The sequence below is a fragment of the Charadrius vociferus genome, unplaced genomic scaffold (genome assembly GCF_000708025.1).
Source record: "Charadrius vociferus isolate BGI_N301 unplaced genomic scaffold, ASM70802v2 scaffold340, whole genome shotgun sequence".
Classification (NCBI taxonomy): Eukaryota; Metazoa; Chordata; class Aves; order Charadriiformes; family Charadriidae; genus Charadrius; species Charadrius vociferus.
Window position 1 is genome coordinate 1,521,276 of NW_009646631.1, and position 26,290 is coordinate 1,547,565.

The 26,290-nt window shown below is 39.3% G+C and overlaps 1 protein-coding gene across 1 annotated transcript in view; it reads left to right on the forward strand.

Annotated features, from left to right (window-relative positions):
- KCNH1 (potassium voltage-gated channel, subfamily H (eag-related), member 1) overlaps nucleotides 1–26,290 on the forward strand; it is a 170,898-nt gene that overhangs the window by 90,644 nt on the left and 53,964 nt on the right. The window contains exon 9 of the mRNA XM_009888373.1: nucleotides 8,117–8,313. Within this exon, the coding sequence (XP_009886675.1) occupies nucleotides 8,117–8,313 (197 nt within the window). The remainder of the gene's footprint in view (nucleotides 1–8,116; nucleotides 8,314–26,290) is intronic.

Sequence of the window (26,290 nt, forward strand, 5' to 3'; positions counted from 1 at the left end):
TTATAAGAATAATTGTTTGTTTTCTTTACAATTGCTTTAGCTTACTCATTTAGCCATAAGCATTTCATTGAGAGGTAGATACAAGAGGTTTGATTCAGATTTTGGTGGGACAGATTTGCATCCAGATAGGACAGTGCAAACTGCGAGGGCAACTGCACCACAAGGATGGCTCATTTTGGGAGGGAAGATAAAAGTGCAGAAGTATTGTCTGTCTTGGACCTTCACAGTGTAAAAACATTGCATCTTCCACACAATCGTGTGAAGATTGCTTCTCAGCCAACTTGAAGTTGTCAGGTAAGCTAACTGTGCTGAGCCCATGCTGCTATCTTTAGGCTGTCCCCAGTACCTGAACTCACACAGGTTTCCCTAAACTAAAATGCTTTGTGTAAAACTCTATTTTCAGAATTAATTGTGTGTTTTGGGGGCCCATTGCTATTTAATGCCAAGTCATTGAAAAAGTCCCTTACTCCTCTACTTCATTTTTCACCTGACTTTTAAATTTAACTGTGGTAAAAATGCCAAGCTGCTGTGCTCTTAGGCTTAAGAAGTGGTTTCAGGATTATGGATGGCATTAGGGTTTTCTTATTATTTTCAAACACAGTAGCTAACGTCACAGCATTGTGTGTGCTATTGAATAAGAGTGTAACGTGACCAGTGGTGCTTTGAAAAAGCAATGATTGAAATTAAAATCCAGCTTTATCTTCAGTAGTTCTATTGTGCTTTTTCTATTTATGGATTAAAGCTGATTTTTTTTAATGTTGACATATATAGGCAGATCAGACAAGTTGCATGTTTCTGTGAAGTGATTCAGTGAACATCAACCGAAGGAGTGATACTAAAAGTGTGATTTCCTCAACGTGTGTCCAAGCACACTATTAGCAAGAAGATATTGGCATAAGGAAGTTTACATTAATACAAAACTTTAATTTCATGGTGGATGTAGGAGCAGCACTAAACTTTTGTTGAAAAATACAGGTTTATTCCAAATGATGGTTTTGGACAGAGACTATTCCTTATTGTGTGCTCCAGACATCTAGAAAATGTAGTGTGAATTGACATCAGGAGTTGCCTATTTTGAGACTTCAGCCAGATGTTATTTGTTCTACATCTAACTTCTGGTAGAGCATTACAAGTAGGAATCACCAGAGTCCCTGTCCACTAATATCTGTAGATGGTCTAAGACTGTGCAGTGTATTGGGAGAAATAGATTTTTAAAACACTTGATGAATGATTTGCTGGAGTAACTGGGGAAGAGGGGAATTCCCTGTGAATAGAGAGGCCTCAGTCATGAACTTCTTGGCACTTCAAATTAGTTGATATTTTTTCTACAGTTTCATGTTTTATTGTTGCAAATTTATGCAACTTTGCATAATGTGCTCTTAAGTAGTCAGACACCACCACATGTGGAAGAAGTTCCCTTTGGAAGATGGTAATGTCTGGCAGGTTGCTGGCAACAGTGATCCGTGATGCACTGGCAGCTGAAACTGAGATGTGGTAGAGATTGAGTCTCACTGTTCCAGCGTGTTCCTTGATATCTCATGCTGTATAAGGGAGGCTTGCCCATCGCGTTTGTCTGCATACTCCAAACAAACAGAGATGTGAAGAGGTAGAAATTATATAGAAACCCAGATTTGATTTCTTCGTTAGATTAAAGGCCCTGATTTCTGGCAAGTGAGCCACTGAATGAATTTTCATTTTTGTTTTGGGTAGGGTTTTGTTTCTGTCTCAGAATTTTGGAGGCAGAAGAATAATTTTTTTCACTGAAAAGCCAGGTTAAAAAAAATATGGAACACTTATTTTTCTTTGTTTTCTCTGAGTTTCAAATTAAAACTTTTTTCAGAGGTATGTTTCTGAAACATTATTAAGTTTATCCTCAAGGAGTTGCTAGAAATATTAAATAAAATTAGGTGTTCTATAGCTATGAACTTTGTGAGGTTTTCAAAATATTTAGTTTATATATTTCAGAAGGCAAAACTTACTATGTTAAACTCTTTGAATGCTTTTGTCTGAAATAAAAAAAAAAATCAAATTTTGGGGCTTTAAGCTTCGAGCAATAGCTATAACATAAAGCCAGTTTCTAAGTCATCAGGGAATAACTCTGAGGATATTGCAATTTGAGCCTCTAATACAGGTTTTTTGATCAGAGAATGAGCACTGCCCATGTGATGACAATACAGATTGAGCTGTGTTTTTCCTGTTACTTAACCAATGCAAATAAGTTCAAACACATTTGTGACTCTGCTTATTTAAGCTGCCAACTTCCATGTCTTCTGAGTTTGTACAAACTGGCCACATATTTATAACATTTTTTACAGTAACCATTAAAAAGCAAATAAGGATAAATGATTCATACTGTAGCAAAGCCTCCTAGCTTTTTGTGAGTAAGCCTGGTAGGGCCCAGTTGACATTTTAAAACTCTTCTCATCACAGTAAGTCAAGTAGTGAAATATAATTCACCATCTATTCAGAGAGACAAATAAACACATTAATTATAATAATAATAGAAATCTTTGCCGTAACTAATTCATGTTGTTGCTACTCATCATGTGCTCTAAAATAAATGTTTTTATTTTTTCTGTACACTAATGTGATTCAACAGAGAAAATCAATGCAGTTTATAGTAAACTGTCTGCAAAATGTTGCCAAGCTGTGTTTTAAAACATGAACAGATACACTATGTTTCTGTTCGAGCACCAGGCAAATCACTGAAAGCCCAACTTCAGTTTATTGTCACTGTAACACTACTTCTTGTTTCTGTGGCACTGATATTCTGGCTTTTTCTGCTTAAGGTCTTTTTAGAGGAAAAGAGTGATTAAAACCTCTGGTTAATGAAAAAAAGTGTATTTTTTGCAGTGCAGTTGGTCATTCACTTCTCATTATGTGTCTCAGTTTGCAGTTGAGAAATCTGAAGAAAATCCAAAGCAGCAAATCACTTCCATGCATCATCTCCTGCCAGCTGTACTGTGTTGGAGGACCAAACTACAGGCTATTCAGTGGCTGTCAAGTTGTGCAATTTATCTGTGGGACAGATACTGAATACTCTACCTTGATGCGAAATGGTAGCTCTGTTTTTTCTGGTTGGAAGATATTTGTTGCCTTAAAACAATGCACCAAGAGGAAAAATTATTTTTGCTCCAGTGCCTCTCTTTTCCTTGAATCTGTCTTCTCTCTGTAAAATGGGAAAACTTAAATTGCATGTCTTACTCGGATAAGGAGGAAATGAGGGAAGACAGGAGAGGGAAAGATTTTCAGTTGAAGCCAAATGGACACGTGGTGATCACAGAAGGGGCTTGACCTGAGACTCACATCACTGGCTTTGAACACTAGGGGTAAATACACTGTCTTTAGTGGAATTATGCTTGAATACAATTTGGAGAACCCTGTAACATGGACTTCACATTCTCTGGTTCTGTTCAAATCTGATCAGGAGTTGGGGGAGGGAGAGAAAAAAAAAAAAAGAAAAAAATCAGGCCAAGTTTTTTGGTTTTAAATTTCATCGGCATTTTAACTGAGCAGTCACTAGAATAGAGACCAAGACACAGAGAATCTGTGTTTGCCTTTACAGCAGTTGGTGTCTCCCACTGCATGGAGGTGGAGAACAAATCCCGAGGGCGCAGGCCAGTGTGGGGCTTCGGGGAGCTGTGCTGGGAAAGTCATTGTGCAGGTGCGACAGCCGCTGTGTATCATCATCACAGATAATAGTATTTCTTAACACCCAATTTCCGACATATGCTTAGTGCTGCATTGCTGCTGAGGTACCATCAAGTAGCATTTGGTCATTCTAGCTTATCTTTGGGTCTGCTGAGACTATGTCAGGTCACAGTTCTTCTCTAGTTCAAACAAGCAGGTGCAGGCAGATCTGGAAGGGACCTGAGATAGATTCTGGTGTTGGCTGCTGTAACAACTATTACTATTGCTTTGACAATAAATCTAACATGAATATTTTGCCTCGTACTGAAAATCCATGGATTTGTGTGAATCCCATCAAAGTCCGTACTGACTTGAATCAGCACATGAATCAATGGCCTCATCTTCTCACCCAGGTGCTATCACACCAAAACTGCACTATGACTCCCAGACACCCAGAACCCAAAGGTGAACAAGTGGGCTATCAGTCAAAATATTCCGCATAGTCATATTTTTTTCTGAGTAGGGTAGAATATCTTCTGTCTCTTCAATACTCCCTGTTTGTAGGAGGGAAAACCTAAGGGTAATTCTGCTAGGAACATCAAGGCAATATAGCTGTAATGTGTGCGCATGTTTTTTTTCTCAAACAGAATCAGCAAAGCACTTGGCTAAGTTGCAATAATCAGATCTTCATTACTGGTCCTGCTTTCAGGAGACAGAGTGGATGTGGCTTGACCTTTTGCCTGACTCAGTCTGAATTTGCAGTGGTAACAGAGAAATCCTCTTTTCACTTTTAAGATGAATAGCAAATTTGATATGGAGATAAGATTGGGAAAGAATAAATATGGAAACAGAAAGTGCTGGTTTTATGAAATAATTCTTGTGTGTTTAAATATCTCAGGGTTTGGGGACTTGTTATTGTAATTAAAACAAACAAGCAAAAATAAAAGGCAGAAAACTATTTGGCTTTTTAGTGCATACTGAGCTGACAGTGGAAAAGGTCCTCAGCCCACAAATCCAGTAGGGAATATAAATGATTGATGGTAAAAGCTTAGATCATCCACTTTAAGTGTGATTGACAGATAGTGTTCCTGGCAAATGTCTGGAATTCAGCAAGCTGGGAATGAGAAATGCAAAGTACTGACAAACAAATGGCCATCTGCATTTCTCTAGCTTTTTAATCTTTCTTCAGAGATAAGGTGAAATATATAAAGCCTGGAGTTATGTGTAAAAGGAGGCTTTTGACTCAGGTTCTCTAATGCAGCCATTAGACTTTGCCAACCACCTTCTGACACACTTAGAAGAGTAAACACTTACAGATGTTTTTGATAAAACAGCCACTTAATCTGCCCTCTTTTTTTTTTTTTTTTCTTTCTTCCCTTTTCCTCAGTGATTGATCTTACTTTATGGAGAACATATAAATGAAGGGTGGTGGTATGCAGTTCCTTATCATGTATAAGAGGACAATTGTTCTTACCCAGTGCAGGTACTCCTGGGTGGAATTTTAATTCCTGCTTATTATAAAGACTTCCTACTCCTCCTTTTTTTTCCCAATTGTCCTATAAATGTGAAACACAAGGTTTTTTTAGAATCTGACAGTCTAGATTGATACTTTTGGTGAGCATCATTTAGAAAATGCACTTGACAGAAGCAAAGCAGTGTGGTGCTTGCACGTGTGCCTTGCTTTGGAAATCGAACTGTAATGTAGGATTGATTTTCGATTAGATCACTGGCTGTTAACTCGATTAAGTTCAAGGAAATTGTTAATGATGGAAAACAGTACAACTTCTTGTTTTAGCCTGGTTTGTTTCTTAAAAATTGAGGGTTCTGTGATCTGACGCAGCTTGTGATTCATGTGTTGCTTTTCTCTGTTTGGTTTGGCTCAGTGGGCACCCAGCAGAAATAGCTTCTTCGTGTGCTGCTCTTGCCACGAATGGGTAGGGGCTCCCTGGGGTGGAAGGGAACTGCAGGAGGGGAAGTTTTTCAGGAGTTACAAATAGCAAGGGGAAATCCGGGTTGCTGCCACAGGTGAAGGACACAGTTGTGTTTTTCTGTGTTATATGAAATGGAGAATTAAATTTTTAAGACCAAGACGTAACTAACTTCTGCATGTCATTTCATATGTAGGCAAAGCAGCGCTGGGGGCTGTTTGCGCTTGCATTGTACAAATTATTCTTCGTCCTACTGTGGGGCAGTAAAAGAATTATTGTAATTTTAAGGCTTGAAAAGTTGTCTGGAGATGTTAAGAAATAGGCTTAGAAATGAACTAGAATTCTTCTTTATGCTTGGGCTACCAGCTCTAACTGTTGCTCATCAGTGATGGCACAATTCAATACTTGATAGATTCCAGAGTGTTAATTAAAACAGTTGTTTAGCTAATTGCCTGGAAGATTGCGAGTAAAAGCATATTTATTCCAAAGGCAAACAATCCATTTTTACCCAGTGAAGCATATCAGTTTTTATGGTGCATAAAAATTGTTTCACTTCAATTTTGAATATATTGTGTGTTTGTCTGTCTAAAAGCCTTGTAGATGATGATCTATTTTAAGTGCATGGAAACTTTTTCTTAGGCCGTTTTTAATGTATCTACTGAAAAAGCATATGTTTAAATAATTGAAAATAGGAAAAGACATTGCCATTAAAATGAAAAGTTGCTTAGTGCACTGGTCGTACTGCACCATGCTTATGCAGCCTTTGTGGTATTTCTGGATGTTGGCACTGTCCTGTGTAAAGAGAGTAGAGGTGGAAGAAGGGGTATCATTATGGTGCCTTTGCCTAACTTTGTGGGGAAAAAATGTCCTTATGGAACATCTGGTTTCAGTGTATATATGCATCTAAAATGGAAATCTATGCTCCTCCAAAGTGTTCAGAGACAAAACTTGTCCTGGCAGGTGGACTTTGGAGGAAGACTGGGAGCACATCAGTGTGAACCAGAGCTTATTGCACTACAGCATAGCTTACCATCAGGCTGTTAGCTTCTCCTCAAAGAGAAAATGCTTATCATCTAATGGAAGAGATTCTGTGATGGTGGAAGTACAGCTCAAGGGCTGAGGTGGGAGTTCTGCATTTAATTTAGAAGTTTTCTTGACTTCTTCACTCGTGATAGTTCTCTTGAATTCCATATAGACTTTCATACATGACTGTTTATTTAGGGAATGAAATCTGAAAGGGCCCAGGTGAAGTCAATAAACTAATATATATTTTGATGTTTTGGCTTTAAGAATTGCTACGGGCAAAGTATTACTTGTAAGACAAGTCCATCCCTACCACAACTTGATAAACATTGTGAATGGAATGTTGGTTGTCCTAAAAGTGATAGGCAGTGGTGATATTTCAGCACAACAGAGCTTTAAGAGAAAAATACCATTCAAAACAAGAACAGTGCAGTTATTCATTATCAAGATAAGAGCTGAATATTCTTGTTAGCATTATATGTTGGAAAACAGAAAATAAAATGACCATTACTCTGTAAAGCAGCTTGTAACTTTCTCCTAAACGCTTCCTTTTGTACCCAGCCTGAGCTGGGGTATAACCGGTGAAATCCTGACTGGGGGCTGTTTGTCAAGCAGAATTTGGTATACTTGCCCTGCATTGTAGTGCTAATTCCCTTGTTTCAGTAGGGATTTCACAGGCTGGCCGAAGCTCATAGAGACACGCACATGGGAAGGTTGTAAGGAAATGGCCTTGTTTTGTTTCTTTCGATGTGTAACAGCTAAATATTCTTGCCTTGTCAGTATTATCTTGGCGATAACTAAGTTGTACTATTCTTGTTTTGGCCTACATTGTTACCTTAAACCTCCACTGTATTATACAGGGGCACACATGCACTACTCAGAGATTTTTGTTGAGACTCTTCCCAGCTGAAAGTTAGAGCCACTGGAGTTGAGATCTGCTCTTTTCTACTGTTGCAAAGACAGACTTTTCTGGCGATGATCTAGCGAACTACGGCAAACATACTTTAATGCTGATGTATAGTAGTGTTTTGTTACAGCCTGTAACTGCAATGATGTATTATACAAGATGGTTTTATGGACACAATAGTGGGTAATTGTTAGCCAGATTAAGAAAACTCAACAACACAGATGTAAGAAACAAATCCTTTGCATGCCAGTTAAAAGAAGAAAGGGAAAAAGCATTTCCTTTTAATTAATCTCTTTGAAAGGGATCAGAAGAGACCATGAACCAAGGATGAACCGCTTTTCTTGATTTTTAGAGGAAAACCTTTACTGATATTTAAAGGGGACTTGTCACATGAAGCACTCTTTGATTGTGGTTTATTCTTATGAAATTTTACTGTGCTCTTGTAATTAACAAAAACATAGTGGAAAAGGTTATCAATGAAATATTTCAAAGATTATTTTTTTTCCAGAGAGAATTTTTTTCTGACTGTGTAAAATAGAAGAACCTTGCATAAATAAGATGTATGTTCTTTTACATTTTTGGTGGAAGTAGTACTGTTAATAAAGGCAATGCTGCTGCTTTTCTCTAGGCAAAGGAGACGTTTTTGGTGATGTGTTCTGGAAGGAGTCTACCCTCGCCCAATCCTGTGCTAATGTAAGGGCTTTGACTTACTGTGATCTTCATGTGATTAAGAGAGATGCCTTGCAGAAGGTGCTGGAGTTCTATACAGCCTTTTCACACTCCTTCTCCAGAAATCTTATTTTGACCTACAACTTGAGAAAAAGGGTAAGTAGCTTTGATTTTAACATACGCCATATAAATGATCACTGTTAAGGACTGTCTGTATGAAAAAACTGAATTGCTTGTATTCTGGCATTCTTTGTAGTCTCTCATATAAGAAGGATTTTCAGAGCTTGCCTAAGAGACTCTGCTAACATGTAAAGTCAAAAGGCTTAAAGTCTTTATTCCAGTGCTAGTTTTATAGGGAGCTGGACTGTGTATATGTGAAAGTATTTCCCATTTCTATGAAGCGGACAGATTTCAGCATATTTGTGAACTGTCATGCACTTCTGATAAACAGTGTTCACTACTTTCTGCAACTTTAGTTCGTAAAGCAGCTAAAAAGATGCTAGGGGTGTTGCCTGAAGTTACAAGGAAAGTTGAAGGAAAGGTATGAAATCTAATATATGGAACAAAAGTCAACAACAGTAATCACAATGGAAAAGTAATATGAACATGACTGATTGTATCAAGAGTTGTTTCTTTTAGTATCAACCGCATTTTGGAATGTGATTTGCTTATCTATAATGTTTCAGTTTTCTTAGCCTTGATTTTTTGGCTCTTCTCATTTCTTCCTGTGTGCCAGTTCAAGTTATTATGTCAAACGCGAATCATCATAACCTAATATCCCATTTTAAATTCTCTGAACCACCTCTGTAGAAATTTATTAAAACTGAAGCATTATTTTCAGCATACTGAAATTAAAATAGTACAATGTTTTCTTTCTGCATATGTTATCAATATCAAAGAATTCAGCTTTTCAGTATTGGGGAAAGAAGACTGGGCTATTTACACTTTGGTCAGATAAATTGAAGCTCTGGTAGAAAAATGATGTGATTAAAAACAAAGAAGGAAATTTATATTTGAGAATTTCCTCATAGGACATTTTTTTCAAGTGACATTGAGTTCCTGCAGGACAAGGAGAAGATACACAGCTGCAAGAAGATTGAGAGATGTCCTGTTAAAAAATAAGTTTAAAAACAGCTACTTACCTGGTGTTAATTAATGTAAGAAAAAAAAAAAAAACATGGAAGAATTTGGTATTGAGATTACTAAAGCATCGGTATCACTGACTGGCATATTTTAAAGTAACACTGTGGATAATGTGGTAAGATGGTCTAAAAATATATAACTACATTTTTTTAACATCAGTAGAAGTAAACTTTGAGGCATAGAAAGACCAACTCTCTTAAAGCTCACAGTAACGCTAGCAGCGTCACATCATTTTGGATCTTCTCTGAGCCAAAAGTCCTAATTTTAGAATCAAATGCCTACTCCAGAAGTAATACTCTCTTCCTCCGTGTTCATTGGTGTAGCTTTTCCCAGCACAGGTTACAAAACACTTTTTAACCACACTATCGTAATTCCTGGCTGTCAATTTTCTACACAAAATGTTCCTACTAAAAAGGTACATTTTATGGTAGCAATTTCCATCCAGTTATTCAAATAGTTGGATTTTAACTGAGTTACAGTCAGCAGAAAAGTGGCGTTCATTGATAATGGAAGTGAGTGGTTGATGGGTCTAGGTTAACAGACTGTAATTTTATTTATTTTATTGAAAGAAGGCTGATTGCAATCAGAATGCAAATGTTAAATAATGTAAATAATAGATGCTTTTGGAAATGCTTAGAAGGTATGATACTTTAGAGATTGGAGATAATGCACATTAAAAGGCAAGTTTTTAGAGTTTGGAATTTAATCTGGTTTAAATATCTGCTAATCTTTTATAGAAATAGCTCCCCAGCTTGTCGCTTCTAACACTTTTCCTGGTCTATTTCTGCAAATGGAATTTTGTAGAATTCAGATGAACTGGTACCGTCTGTGAGTTACGTTTGTGATGTATTGCATATCCCTCAGAATATAAATACCAGAATGACACTTTTCATTTCAATAAACAGTTTCATTACTGGTTCCAAAAGTACTCAACTAGTTGAAGTGTAGATACTGTGTATTCATCCCAAATATATTCATACAGATTTCAAGTACATGAAAAAGCAGCTTGGGGGATTTTTTTTTTTTTTTTTTTTCCTGAAGGCTCTCATGGGTACATTTTTAGACTTGGTTATTCCTCTGAGACATCCCCATCTCCAGGGTGCATATGCCTTCACTTTGCCATGGTACAGAGTCTCACTGCATAGTGCAAGGTGCTTTCTAGCCAAGTTTTGCTCAGCTTAAGTAAGCTTTAGCGTTGGTCCACTCTTTCACTGTGTTCACGAATTCCTTGGCTCCTGGGTCTCCTCCAGTGATTCTTTCCCTCCTGGAGATGGGACTCCCTGTCCCAGACCCTTTGGTGCCAGTGAGCAGTGCTGACCTTATGGATGTCCCCCCCAGACTTACTGGGGTCTGGATCTGCTTGCTAACGACGGGCAGAAATAAGCAGACATGCAGGTTCACCATAAGGTACTAAACCCAATTACTCTTGACCTTAGCTAACTCTAGAGCCGGATTTAGGCAAAGTAAAAAGCATCTTCCCTTCATTCCTTGTGCTGTTCTTCCTACAGGTATGGAATGTGCTTTGAGGTGAGCTGAGAGGGTAGGATGCTTCTGTCTGTGTGTCCCTTTTATGCCCTCCCAAGAACAGGGCTGCAGTTATGAAATGTTAATGCCCATGATGTCTGAGGACTTTGTGGCTGAGGGAGATGCTTCCAGTGCTCCATCCCTGGCATGCCGTTTCTGTCCCTGTCTGTGCTGTGAAAACAGTTTCCTTTAACTCACCTTCTTGACAAACACTGGTGAAATATCCTCTTTTCTAAAACTGTCAGCTTACTGTCAGGTGACTCCCCAAGCAGTTTCCTCAAGTGACTAAAATCCCCCCTGAAGTTATTAGCTGTCTAGTTACCTCTGACTGGAGCTCAGACTTGGAAAACTTTTTATTTTTCCTAAGGGGGAAGAGAAAGGAGAAGTTTAATTAACTCTTTCTGCTATTAGTCATTGAAACATTCATCTAAGGGGAAGCAGGGGTAGAATCAGCTGCTGCATCTCTTCAACATCTGAAGAAGCTGGAACTGCAGCCTGTGGCTGCAGGTGGCTGTATGGAAGGCTCAAGGGTTTTGCAGCTGAAAGGAAGCTGACAGAGGATTTCTCAGAGCACTTCCTGCTGTAACATTGTGAAATTAAAGCAGGTTTACTTGATGTTTCTCTCTGGTTTTGGAATCTCGGAGAGGAACAAGAGTGTAGGCACCAGGGGTATGTGGAATGGTCAAGGGACAAACTCTCCCTTACGGAGGGTGTGCTAGATGAAAGAGAAATATTGCAGGTTTGGAGGGCAGCAGGATGGAGGTCTATTTTTCCCCAGCAAATATTTGAATATTCTGTGTTTCCAGCCTGGACTTCATAGCTCTGTGTTAGTAGAAGCGTAGGAAGAGAGGTGTTTGCCTGATAGCTACTTGTCATTGTCTTTTGCTTGTGATGAGGTGAAAGTTTGCTGGCACCTTCTTTAGGAATGTGAAAGGCCTTTGGCAGTGCTTGCAAGCGTTCTGGTTTTGGCAGTTGCTTCTTTCCACGTGTATGCGCTTTGTGACCAATATTAACTTACACTGGGTTGTACCACAGTGTATTTGCTCAGTTCATTCTGCTGCAGCCATAAATGATATTACAGCTCAAATGATTGCACACGCTACATAAAAGAGAGAATTCTTATACATAATTTATTAAGCTGAGATTTCTCTAGTAAGCCATTTTAGCCTGGATAGAGATTAAATGACTAATTCTGAATGCTTTGGAGTATCATGATAGAAAGCGCAAGTAGCTTTTCCAGAAACTAAAAATTGTGTCCTGGAATAAAAGAAGGAATGCAGTAGGAGGTACATGTTTTATTTGGGATTTTGTAAGACTGAAAGAAATGGCAAAGAACACTCCACATTTTTACAAAGCAAGCATGATTTAGTGATTTAAAGCCAAAGCTCCTAGTCAGAACATATTTCTTGAGAGAGCAATGATTGCAACAGAGTAGTCTGTCTCCCTACCTGTGTAAGATTGCTTGCTTTTGTACACGTAGTTGTGTGCTTATTCTATGCCATTCCAGCTGTGCCGGTGGACAGGGCTCCCACCACCTTCTAAAAGCAATTTTAAAATATAATTGTGCTTTCCTCTTCAGCATTAGCTTCACCTTTCTTCTGTTTATACTGTAAGCTCTAACTAGAGAGAGAGAACCTCTCTCAGATCAAACATTTCAGCTAGGAGTGCTTAAAGCCTTGATTTGAAATCTCGTGGGAGCTGGCAGCAGGTTGTTTTCCGAGAGGCAATGCATAACCTTGTATTCAGCTTTTCCTCATGCCAAGTTTTCCAGTTCTTTTTCGTGATGTAGATTCAAAATGGTATCCCAGAATTCTTTCTGATATGGAAGGCTGAATTGCTAGAAGATTTTAACAAATCTTTCTTAAAATGAGAAGAGTGAAAGGTTTTAATTTTAGAATATTGGCCCATTTGATGATGGATTTCAGAATGATCAAACTGACAGCCTGCTGCTTTCTCCTGCATTTGTACTCACCAAAACAATCCCACAAATCCTGTGAGAAGAGGATTTCGATGCTTGACTGGCACGCGTCTTACAGGACTGAAGATCCAGGACACTGGATGACTGAGATGTCTGGATGGGTCTGTGGCTTGGGAGTTATGCCATATTAGCTGGCCAGGAGGCAAAGTTATCATTTTCCAAAAAACCTTCCAAATCTAAACAAACACTTAAGTACTCAACTCTGTTCTTTCCTGTACTGCCTTTTAAAATCTGTTCAGGTAGTTAAATGTTTTTATATTCTCTGTTTCTTCATGCCAGTCTAAGCAAAATGTATTTTGTTCTGTTTCCTTATTGGTAGATTCCATACTGCATTTTTACATCTTGTCTCTGGCCTTGGACAACTTAATTAACTTTTATCTGTCTCTGACAGTTAACTGTTTATCTAGCTCACAGATTTTTGTGCAAGTCGTCTTTATACCCTGGACTGAAAGTGCTCTGATGCATGTTGCGTGTTGTTAGGTTTGCACATCTGCTATCTTAAGTGCTGTGACTGTCAATGAGTTGAAATCCCATGCCCTGAGGAGGATGTGCCCTTGGATTTCTTCCTTTTCCTCTCCTGCAGCTTGTTGGACCCCTTCAGGTAAAGCCTTAATACCCAGACTTGGAGAGGATTTGACCGACCGCAAGCATTTAACATTCATATTTCTACAGTGATTGTAAGTGTTCAGCCAAGAGTAACCCCATTACCTTTCAGAGACATCGTCTTGAAGTTTATTTTCCAAAACTTTTTAAACTCTGAAGTTATTTCTGTTCTATTTCAATCTGTATTGCCTCGATCCTTAGGGCCCTATGCTTATACAGAGGAAGATCTGGCCACGGACAAGTAGTTTACATAGTGGGGATGTATATGTACAATAAAGACATAATTATCTTCACCATGGTCATCACCATGGGCTGCAAGGGAATCTCTGCTCCAGCACTTGGAGCACCTCCTCCCACTCCTTCACTGACCTTGGTGTCTACATAGTTGTTTCTCTCACATATTCTTACTTCTGTCTCTCTGCTGCTGTTGTGCAGTGGTTTTTACGCTTTCTTAAATATGTTATCGCAGAGGCGCTACTGACATCGCTGAGTGGCTCAGCTTTGGCCAGCGGCAGGTCTGTCTTGGAGCCAACTAGAACTGGCTCTGCCCAACATGGGGACAGCTTCTGGTGCCTTCTCACAGAAACCCCTCCTGCAGCCCTTTGCTATGAAATCCTTGCCACCTAAACCCAACACAGACAACAAAACTGTTCTGTTGCTTCTGTTCAGTACATTTTCATGTAAATTTCATGTGCGTTTAAATTTTCATGTAAATTTTAGCTGTAACTTAGATTAATCTATGTGGGTAAGTAGCGAAATGCTTCTTTAAAATGCGCTTAAATGACTAATTCCTTCTAAAGTGATTTGATGAGTTCATCACTTGTTTGAGATGCCTTCTCCTACTGTGAATAATGAACAATTTTTCATACATTTAGATGCTGTAGTATAATGTTTGTACCATTGTTATAATGAAATAACTTAGTATGACATACAAAATAAGGTGTGTATTTCCCCAAAGGAATATTAAGTTGTTGAAATTCTGATAGGTCATTCACTAGTAAATCCCTTTAAAAGTAACCTAGTGATCAATAGGTATTAATAACCATCAATAAAATAAATTGATGGAAGAGCTGGTGAGGGTGAATTTTGAATTACAATTCAGCTTAAGATGGAAGAATATGATTCTTTTATGAAGCTGATACTAAAACTACAACTGTCTTGAATTATCTTCAGGAAGAGAATATTTCCTGTTCTGTGCTATTGTAGATTTATAGGTTTTCCTACGTTGGTCACTAAATACCTAATGATTGTTTGCTTTCTGATCACTGAATTAGAAATTAAATTTGTACAAACCGAATTTATAAAATCAGAATTTTAGCTATTTCCCAATGGGTTTTCTAAGTATGGAAAACTATGTCAATGTTATATCACTGAAAGACATTCCAATTATATGCTAGTACTTGGAAAAAGCATGTAAATGGAACAAGTTTTGGTCATCCTGAAATTGGGGTCAAGCACTTCAATCATTAATTCAGAAGCAGGATTGATATTTTGTTTGTTTTATCACACTTTGAATAGACCCACTTGAATTATTTTTGAAAGGGTCTCTTTTTTTTTTTCTCAATGACCTATAAAATACTCAGCCTTAAATATAAAAGAAAAAAATTCTGACCTTTTCAAAATCTGTAGTGTTCATAAACGCTTTCCATAAATGGTAAAGCTATTCCAAGTAGATGAAAAATACAGTTAACAAGGTTGATGGTGAATTAAAATAAAATTTGTTTTCAGACTATTTTAATCCTTAAAAAAACAAGAGGCACATTTGGCTTTTGTGAAGCTATTTTCAGATGAGTAACAGAAAGTTAACATTAAAAAAGGGTTTTCTCTCATGCACAGCCACCTACAGCAGCTTGTTTATCCCAACAGAAGAAAATGGATTACTTTGATTTTTACCCTCCTCCACCCACGTAGACTAAAGCATAAAAATAATTTTAATATAGATAAAGGTTACTCAGTGTGAATGAGGATTCCCCAGAATAGCTCCCCTAAGCCTTTTTAAAATAGAAAATGAATTTCCTAGGAACTGGGGAAATTCTAAATGTTAGCCCACCACGAGGGGCAGAAGACAGTAATCCAAAAGGCAGTATAATTGCTCTTACACAGGCTGGGAATCTGGTCTTCATTGTGATAACAGTGAAATGCTCACTAGTATTTTTACAGCAGGAAGGATCAGTCCTTGGTTTAAACTCATGTTTTTATTGTGTTGACTTAGATAAACAGAGGTGTAATAAGGATACACAAGGGAGGCTGAACAGCAGCCTGTCTGTGTAGTGTGTTATTCTCATTTTCGATATGTGCACGGTGCACTACACAGGTAGTGTGGTGTCTGATGTCAACCTGCTTTACAGGCTGCTGCCCATTCCAGTGTGGCATTGAAGTGTTTGACTGCTGGATGTGAAGTGGAGTAACTACTAGGTGTGGCCTTGTGAAAGTTTTTGAATTTGAAATCCTGTAAGCTTTACCATCGTGGGAATGAACCAACTGCAAACAAAACTTGATAGGGCGCCTTGCCAATCACCTGCTATGACCGTAGCTACCGACTATTGCCACAGCTGAAGTCAAGTGGTAAGGAGGGCATTGTGTTGGGGTGTGGGTCAGGATAAGAACTTACTGAAATACTTTGAGAGTAGGATTGTGAATCAGCCCCTCTTTATTTGGTATTATTTTTGCAGCAAGCAACTGCATTTTTCCTCAAGCTGTGTATGAGTTGTTCCTCAAAAGGAAGTGCATTATCACGGGTGTCAAACACCTGTTTGGATTCAGATTTTCAAACAGAAATGTGATACCTGACACTGATGTAAAATATGAAAGCGCTATGCAAATTAATATACTAAGTGTTTTTAGAGTAATTTTTCTAAACTAGTGAACTACAGAGGGGACTTACACTCAGCTCCACTTAAAAACACATTCAGTATTTTTCCTCTTGCTATCACCTTTTTTTTTTTTTTGGTTCCCATTCATTTTCTCTTTTTACCTACTACATTCCAAAATGGGATGTGAACTTCAGTGTCTTGTGCAAGGGCACTTACATATATACTGAGTTCAGTAATATCACCCTCAACTGAAGCAGGAGCATACAGTGGTAGGCTACTCTGAGTACACTCAGTCTCCCAAAATGCTGTCCATATAGGGCTTGGAGTGGGAATAGCGCTATCCACAAACAACAGTGCAGCTGGACGTGAAGTCATCTTAATCACAGGTCCAAATCCATTGTCTCTCTGTGCAGCTGTGAGACTGTATGTTTTCGCCAGATTTTTATCAGGAGCTAAGTTTGCTAAATCCATTTTTAATTAGTACAGCATCATGAATGTGAAAACCTGACATCCAGTTAAAGTAATATTTGAGACTTGAATACTATGTGCTTTTATTACTGTATAGTTAGGTGTTTCTTCTTTTTGTCACCATCTTCTGGGGTCTTTTACAACTACAGAAAGGAAAATGTCTTGTTCCAAGTCTTTGTTACTTTGTATCCTGGTTGCGGCAGGGATGGGGTGAATTTCCCCGCGGGAGCCGGCAGGGGGCGGGTATTCCATCCCAGATGGGCCATGCCCGGGCTACAAGAGGCGGTAGCCGGGGGGAGGAGAGCAGTTGCCACTTGGGGGTGGGTTGCCGCAGTGCAGGTCCGGTTGGTGCGCTTCTCAGCAGTGCTGTAATTGTGTCTTCATATCCCTTTATCGGTGTTATTGTTTTGTTTTCATCTTCCCTTTTGCTGTTCTGTTAAATTATACTATTTTAACCCACGAGTTTTGCCCTGTCGATTTTTTTCCCCACGGCTGTGGGAGTGGAGCGAGTGGCTTTGCGGTTCTTTGTTGCTGGCTGAGGCCAAACCACACTTTGGCAAACCACACCTACACCAGGTCCCCAGCATGTGTCCCCAGGAACCATGCAGCCAGCCCAACCTGGCCTTTTCTTGTGATTCATCTTGCCTTCACCTTAAAATTTCAGGAGATGTGCTTCCACCATCCTGATAAACTTCACACTCAGTCATTTCTCCCATGTGCTCTCTAATAAATATACCACACAACAAAATCATTTTGTGATTCATTTACACAGCTGACATCAGACAATACAAGAAAATTTCTGCCAAAATAATTTTGTAACACATTGGATTATTTACTTTGCAAACTGCCATAAGCATTGTCTTGGTGTGAAAATGCAGAATTATGTTCCCCTTTTGGAAATATTTTTTCCTTTATTCTTTAAAAAAAACAACCCAAACCAAACAAACAAAACACCCCAAACCCAAACAAAACCACCACAAAAATCTCAGGACATTACTCTTTAAAAAGACCTAATAGTAGACCCAGGTGGACCAGAATATTTAAATCTGTGTCTTCAGTCTTCAAGGCTGATGCCTGTTTTTTGTGTAAAATTTAGATAAATCATGTAAACTCTAGCATTCTTTGCACTGTTGTGGAAGTGAGGCATGTTACAGTCTTCCTCTAAGTAAGTGGCTGGGCAATTTTTTAGTTGTTTTCCAAGGTTTCACTGTTACTTCACAGTAACAGGAAAGATCTTGTTTATGGCCAGTTATTATCTTGATGAACAAAAATAAAATTGCTCTTGACTTCCATCACATACATAATCAGGTGGTTTAGGCTAGAGATGAAATATGAGGATGCTGTAACCTTTGCTCATGTTAAGATACAAACCAATAACAGAGCAAGAAAAAAGTGTTAGCTCTAACAAATGGATATTGGCTTTGCTATTAGAACTTTGGTATAGCCTAGAAACATATTATTAGTTTTTGATTTCCCTTGCCTGCATTTTTCAAACTGCTCAAGCAGCCAGTCTGGTAGGAGTAAAAGTTCTATCAGGTAGTCCAGTGGCTTACATGCCTTCAGTGATTATCCTGTGCCCTTTCCAAAAGAGGAGATTTGCATTGACTCAAATGACAAATTCATTGGAGTAAGTGGAAGAAATAATTATGAAAATCTTTTATTTGGGATGTCATTTGGGAACAGTTCTATCCTTTAACATAAAAGCATTATGATGTTCTTTGTCAGTTACATTCAAAACTAATTTGCTTTTGACAATCAAGACAGTTAATAAATGACCTTCATCATTCATACCCAAACCATCCTGTAACACAGATGCAACCATGAAGGGAGTTTGAAAAACTTGTGGCTTCTGGTTTGTAATATGTTTCAGAAATTTATGACAGTTTGTCTAGATTTGTTATTGGTCTGTTATTTTTATGATATCTAGCATATTTGTTGGCAATATGAAGGCATAACTTCAAAAATACTGAGGGGGTGTTTGTTATTGTGCTCTCTGAAAATCTATCATTGAATATTGCATATGGCTTGGTTCACCACATTTTCCAATCAGCAGGATTTTCCAAACCCCATCATTGTCACCACAGAGCAGTTCAGAAAGGCATGCTTTGTAGAATTATAAGGCCCCTACCAGATTACCTTTAATAATGTTGTAATTTTCTTGCATGTTGGAATTTCCTTACTGAAGATTTTAAGGTGTACAAATGGAGCCTTTCATCCAAAGATGTCATGTGGAGTTTTATCTCTTTGTTTTTTTAATAAGATATTGGATAATTTCTTGTCCTTATGTGAAGGGAAGCTCAAATGTAGAGAATTAAATGACTTCCTAGGCTGAACAGTGGCTCTCAGTGATGATGAGGACAGGAACCAGGATTTTCTAGCCATATGATGTACACAGTGTAGAAGAACTTGGAAGATCTGCAGCATGTAGTGCAACATGTTGAATTATGCCATGTGTACTGGAAGAGTAGACTCTAATTTTGTGCTGCAGTCTTGTAAAAGGCCTTTGTGTCTGCTCTCTGTCTGAAAGACAAGCCACCCTATGAATAATAAGTATTTAATAGTACATACAAAGTGTGCTAAAGGAAGCAACTGAGTGAGCAAAAACAAGGACAATGTTGCCAAGAGACTAGAAAAATGGTACTTGGAACACAAGCTTGTCCCTCTTCCCCTGTTGAATACTGCATGTACAAAGAGAGCCTCTCAGTAGATAAGCAAGTCAAACAGAGAAAGAGGCAGGAGAGAAAAGGAGTGGAGCATCTGGTATCTCTCCACAGAGATGGGTGGAAAAAACTGGATGAATGGAGCAGCTGGTGGTGTGCAATTCACAAGGCTATAGGACAGCAGTAGGTGATTGGGGACAGAGGCAGCTCTTTCAATGTTTTCCTAGACCAGGTGAACACAATAAAAGCAATACAGGGCAACCTCAAATTGTCTTATCCAGCAACTTTTCCTCTAGCTGGCCACCAAGGAAACCCTTCTGATTGCACCATTTGACAGCCTGTCTGCCACCCCTTCCTGCCAACAGAAGTTGCAAGACAGCAACATTTACCCTCTCGTGATCCCCGAGGAATATTATTAAAACAGCCAACATAAAGACATGAAGAAGTCACGAGTACCTTCCAGTGACGTTACTGCACTTGAGGTGCTTTCTCAGCTATCTGGATGACTTAGTATCCGAAGTTGCTCTAGTACCCAAGTCTAACCCTACCAACACAGTGCCTTCTAGAAAGTCAGACATGAGACCATGGTGCTGCAGGCTGCATCGTGCCTTACCACTATCACAAAGCGTCCTAGAAGCACGGGTACCCCACTTGCTTGTTCAGAAGCTATGTGGCACGGATATAGAATCCACCTCTCCCACTGGGCAGGCCATGCTGCTGGGCCTGTGTCATGGTGATCATCAAAAGCAATATCAATTGGTAATTCCACATGGTAACCCATGATTGATCCTGCTGCTCCTGCTCCTTCCATGTGAACATGAGTGACAAAGCTGCTTTAAGGACCAGAAGAGATATATAACACTTGCCTCCTGCAGCCATCCCACCTTAGAGAAACAACATGTGATCAAGCTGGAGGCTGCTGCTCTACAGTTGCTGGATGAGTGACAAATATGGGTTTGTCAGACTACCCAGACTCACTTAGCAACCACGTGTGCTTGTGATGCACTGAGCCAGTCTCAGCACACCACACTGCCTACCTCTGCCTGAGTGTGTTGCCAGGTCACGTTTTCCCTTGAGATTTACTCTGCATGTATGTTTTGCTCTGTTCCGCCAACCAGCAGGTGAGCCCCACACCTTCTGAGCAGTCTTTGAAGGTGACCTGGGCCAGCTGTGTCCATTCAGACAGATGGTACATCTCATGCTCTGTGAGCCCTGTCATATTGCTGAGTTGTGCGAGCACCTTCTCAGGAGACACTGCTGGAGCCAAGAGCCTGAGGAAGGGGGAAGAAGGGGTGTTCTGCCCCGTGTGAGCAAACAGGTTTGCTGGGACAATCCCTTAGATGTCAGTGCAGGTTGGCTTTTCAGGTATGGCCCCTGTTGGGCGTAGGGAGGCAGATTAGGAAGGGTGACCTCTCAGAGATCTGGATCTCTGGTTCTGATTTATTTCTCTGTTCCCCTCACCTTGCCTGAAGAGATGCTAGCAGGTAGCAGAGTGTGCATGGTGTGGACAAACAGTTTGTGTATTAAAGAATAAATTGGCTTAGCTGCAAGGGATGGTGGTATCTATGGCAGTAGATGCCCTCTCAGGGATGCACTGAAGACCAGCTAGAGCCTGCTGGAGACACCAGGCTGGGCAGCAGCAGAGAAGACAACATGCATGCTGCAGTCTCCATATGCAGTACTCAGGAATGTACTGAAAGGGCAGTGTGACACTGAATATTGTTAATTTTACTGTAGGAATGTCAACGTTAATTGATCTGGAAGAAAATAAGCTTTATAGAAAGGATTACTGTTCTTCTGAGCTATTAGGAGGTTTTCTAGCACAAACTGCTCAAAGCATAAACTGTTAATTTGAAATCCAGCACAGTTCAGTGCAGGGTATTTTGTGGTTCATGGAGTTGTACAACAAACTAATAGGAATAGTTCTCAAGGTTGGGAGCCTCCTAAAATGGATCTGACATCAGTGGAGAATGCTTCTATTGAAGAACTTCCTGATCCGTCTTTAACCAGATGTTTCTAGTCCCTTTATTTTTTGTACATGCTGAAGCAACTCTCAGTAAGGCAAGAGTGAGCAGATAGGAGTAGGGTGGGAAGAAGTCTTGTAGCACAATAATAGTAAGCTAAACAATTTACCTTTGTAATGGGTGTAGTGTAAAGGTAGCTAATGTTAGTCACTATTTGGCAATTGCTGGATCAGTGGCACTTTTGTTCCCATATGCTTATCTTAGGTCATTCTAATAATCATTGCATTAGAAAGCTTTACATTCTATTTTTTCTTTAGGGTATAGATACTGTAACTTGCACTTAATGCAGAAAGAGAGTGAACAAGAAAAGATTTCAGACAGACTTTCTTAAATAGCATAATATTAATTGGTAAAGATTGTTTTGTGATACAAATATTCTTCATTTAGTATTAAAAAGCTTCAATTGCCCTTAGACATCCTAAGTGATTTAGAGAAACAGACAAATGATTTAATTTTGATTTTGTTTTATACTCCAATGAAGCAAACAACAGATTTGGAACAAGCTGCTTGCTAGACCTTGGAAATTAAACTGCTCTTTTTATTGAGCACTGGTAAAGCATCTCTGCCTTTCCTGATGGCAGACAAGCCTGAAATACATTGACTCATGCTTGTTAGGGTTCCATCAAGCTCCTTTTATTTCCTTGATTATGATTCTAGTGCTGCCGCCCAGGCAAGAGCTGCCGCTTTGATTTCCCTTGAAACCTGTGCTTTCCAGAGAACATCTTCCCCTTACAACCTGGAGTGAGTTACATTGTGAGAGCCCAAGTTACAAAGCTATGACTTGTCTCCAGAAAGCTATTTAGTGCAGAACACTGAAGCTTTTTCTTACCACTTTTAAGGGGGGATCTGCATGCATGCAGCATTAGGTGAGATTGGAGCAGGGGCTTTGGAAGGCAACAATAGTCTAATGTTAACTTATAAATCTAACTGTTTTGATAAAGCCATTGTTGAAATCAATGTTTTGATGATTGAATGTGATACTTTGAAGCACTCTTGTTCATGTCATTCTTGGTCCTTAGTAAGTTTTCTCAGATCTCGAAGCCAGTAGTCAGCAGTTTTTCACAAAAGCGTGGGAGCTTCAGGTGAGTGAGCCACTAACATACGTACCTTGAGTAATCATGAGTGCTTATCTGGCTTGCTTAACGCACTCCAAGATAAGACATTCTTGCTTGTGGGACACTTTTTCGGGCTCTGAAAGTGCTATTAATAACCTGTTTTCACCTAATTAATTTTAGTTCTTGTACTACTAAAATAGCGATAGTATATTTACTTTTCTTTTTCCTTTAACTTTAGTTCTATTCAGGTTTATGCAGGCTCTCCTTCTGCCTTTGTCACCATTTTATCCCAGTGTCTTCTGGTGAGGCATAAAGCAAAAACACTAACATCTGAACATCAACCACATGTAGTTTATCCTTTCTCATCTCTCTTCCTGGGAGAAGTAAAGGTGTATAAGGTTCAGTATACAGATTTATTTTGGCTGGGTTTCTTAGTTTGTCTGTGTTAAAGGAGGTGGAGTCTATGCACTAAGAACAGTAAAAGGTAATAGCTTCTTAAAAGCAAGGTGAAGTAGAGCCCCATCTAATATACATAATTACATTTTCTTGATGAGATGCATCTTGCAGTCAGTATAGGTATTTTCCCTAGGAGTGAAGGGCTAAAAGGTTGTTCACTGGAATTACTTCTGTGTTTTAAAAGGCAAACTATGTTTCCTCATTTAGGAGTTTCAAGAGTGTTACAAATATGACTATGTGTAGATCAGCAGACAGCACAGTGGCAATCCAGTGGCTTTTCTTGTTTTGTTTTGAGAAAAACATTCGATAAAAGAATATTCCAATCTTGGTGTTTCACAGGACATATTTTTTGATGTTTCTCTTGATTTTATGAAATACGAGTGAAATCACAGACTGCTAAATCCAACTTACGTTCTTCATATTAATGCTGCTTAAAAAAAAAAGTGTATTTTCTGGCATGAGAAGATTAATTGTTGGATGGTCTCTTAAGTTACTGGTGAGAAAAGAAAATTGTTACTTGTTCCAAAGTTGCACAGGTTTTTGAAGATCCAGTTGTCTCAGTTGCTGTACCTTGGTAATGAACTGAGCACTGCCTAACTCTGCGGGGCTTTTAAACTGATATGCTTGTAACTTCTCTCTTTTTTGCTCTGACTCACATCTTGGATGTTAAATTGTGTAACCTGCCAGCCAGTTGCCTGCTATGAAAAATGTTGTAGCTGCAGGGATTATTATTAAGTATGTCTAATAATTTTCATATTTTAGTGATCTATTTTTGGATCATTATGCAACCCACTAATCAGTGGGACTAGGCAGAAGGAGATAGTGCAGGACTAGATGCTGATAACCATAAACCATTTGGTGTGCTCAGCCAAACAGTGGGGGTCCTCTGGGCACAGGTGGTCTGTTTGAAGCTGCCTTGCTTTGTAGCAAGTTGCCATGGTCTCCCCCAAAATACAAAGCCATTTCGTCCCACTTAAATCTCTGGGCTCTGGGGACAGGAGGGCTTTCAGCAGCTGCTGTATAGCTATTGGCAGAACTCTTCTGCTATCAGGTAGATGTGCCCCTAAACGTAAACCACATGTATTTATGTTTGTGCGTGTAGTAGAGAAGGATTTAAGTGCAATTCAAAACAGTGTCAATACATGCCGGAGACTGCATAGTAAATCACCATATGTTCCAGAGGAAATGCCAAACAAAGTCATGATTGCTTTATATGTGCACAGCTGACTGGCAAGCATAAAGGCAGGCTCATATTGGGGGATGCCATCATATGCTTTTCTTCTTCTTTGCTATATTGGAGCATGATTACAGCCCATCTGCTTCCCTTAGTGCTGGGGAAGGGTAGGAAAACATTCAGCCCAAAGTTTTGCTGCTGGAGCATTCACACCAGCAAAAAGGAAGCTAAACCCAAGGAACTCTCTCAGATGTGTTTGTTTTCCATTTCTTTTGAAGTACAGGATTTTAAAAATTGACTTGAAATTCTCTTCCTTCTGCAACTCGTACTGCTCTGCCTTTACATTTGTATTGTGACAGCCTGACGTTTGCTAGCTGTAGCTTGCAGACCAAGCATGTCTGGGAACAAACCTCAGCCCTGCGTGCCGGTTAGGCTGGTGAATACAACTGGGGAGGGGGCAGTAAGCATCTGTGTTCTTTTTACCTGTGCCAGCGTGGAGCATTTCATACCTCACTAAAGCCCTAAGTGCAGGTGTAAGAGTGGTGGTATTTGCTGACATGTTTGGCAATCTGTTTGGTTTGCATTTTTTCCAAGCTCTTTAAGGATACTTGAAATATCTGATAGAAAGTCATAGAAAAGACTAATGACTTCTTTTTTTAAAAAAAAAAACAAAACAAACCAACAACCCGATTTATTTTAGCTACCATAATTTAGCTTTCTTCAAACTAGATACCTATGTGGATTGAAATTGCTGTACAACGATAACATTGAGTGCTGTGACACCTACTGGTCGAGCTGAGATGAACAAGGGAAAGCCCGTGGGCACTGGCTCTTTCCTCTTCCTAATGATAATTCCAGGTAATGACTTTGGCTCTTGGGCCAAACACAGGAGGGATGGTGTCTCTTGGAATGACTGACACATCTTCTTTCAATAAATCTCTCGGTACTTGGTGCATTAAAAAATTTAGATAATCACCTTTCTTTTTGCTTTTAACTTCTGTCCTTTCCATTCCTAGTAGCTCTTTAATCTTCACCCTCTTTGTTTCATCTGTCTTATCTTTATTCAAGTTTCTTTTTTATCACCCCTTAATAGTATAGGCAACTGCAAGGAAATCACTTTGAAGTCTTCTCTGAATTGCCTTCCTTCCCTAGAACAGTTCTGCATTATCTGTGATCATTTCTTTACTGTTGGAGACCTATTATCATTCTTATTGCCCTGTTGGGCATTCCACTTTTCCGGGAAAGCCATTCATGCAACTCCTTCCATGAGATCTCATACCTAAGAAAGTTTTGTGAGTATTGAGAAAAATGGAGCTTTTCTGTATATGTAGAAATAAAGATGTTAGTAATTCACAATAAAAGACCAGCTTTGCATCTCCATTGAACAATGAAGAATGGATAACATTTCATAACTGTATAACTGAAAATTTTCTGTATGCTTTTTCAGAGGAGTAGTTTTTCTGCACTCAAGTAGTGCTGCAATCTTCTAAAAATGCATTTTCCTGTGTGTAATTCTGGAACATACCATTAATCCAAAAAGTTACACAGGGGGCTTCTCAGGTTGTACTTCCTTTGAGAGACTTCATTTGAAAGACAATTTATAGTCTAGAAGCTTGAGTAGCTCCAAGTAACTTAAAATTACATTATGTGACTTGACCTGATCTGGTAGTCTTCAGTGGCTGGGGAGGAGGAATTCCTATCTTCTCTGTTTCTGGCTGCATACTTCTGTCACTTACTTTGTGTCTGGCAACTCTGTCACTGTTCAGACTCCATCTGCATGCCCATTCAGTTCACTGACCTGGCAAAAAAAGAGAGGATGGGTCATGGGAATTCCAGTCTGATGTGCACCACTGGGTATCAGCAAGGGACAAGAGGTGACTAGGAAGCAAGGGTGAGAAAGGAGCTGGAGTGGAAAGCAGGTTAGTGAGGTCTTTCCCTTTTTCGCAGCGACAAGATGATAGTTTCAACTGTTGCATGTAATTTTCTCTATGAAGAAAAGGTTTGTCATCTCTTGCTGCGAGCTGTGGGACATGCTGCATTCCTCCATCCCTTTTGTCTTCTCTGAATCTGGGCAGGTTCTTGCATTACATTTTCAGTATGGGGTCTGCCCCCTGTCTAGGGCACCAGACAATACAACCAACATGCCTTCTTTCTCTCTTACCTTCTGGGGAGAGTTTGGTATTCTCGCTTTTCAATATATATATATTAATTTTTTTTTTGCAGATGGCATTATTT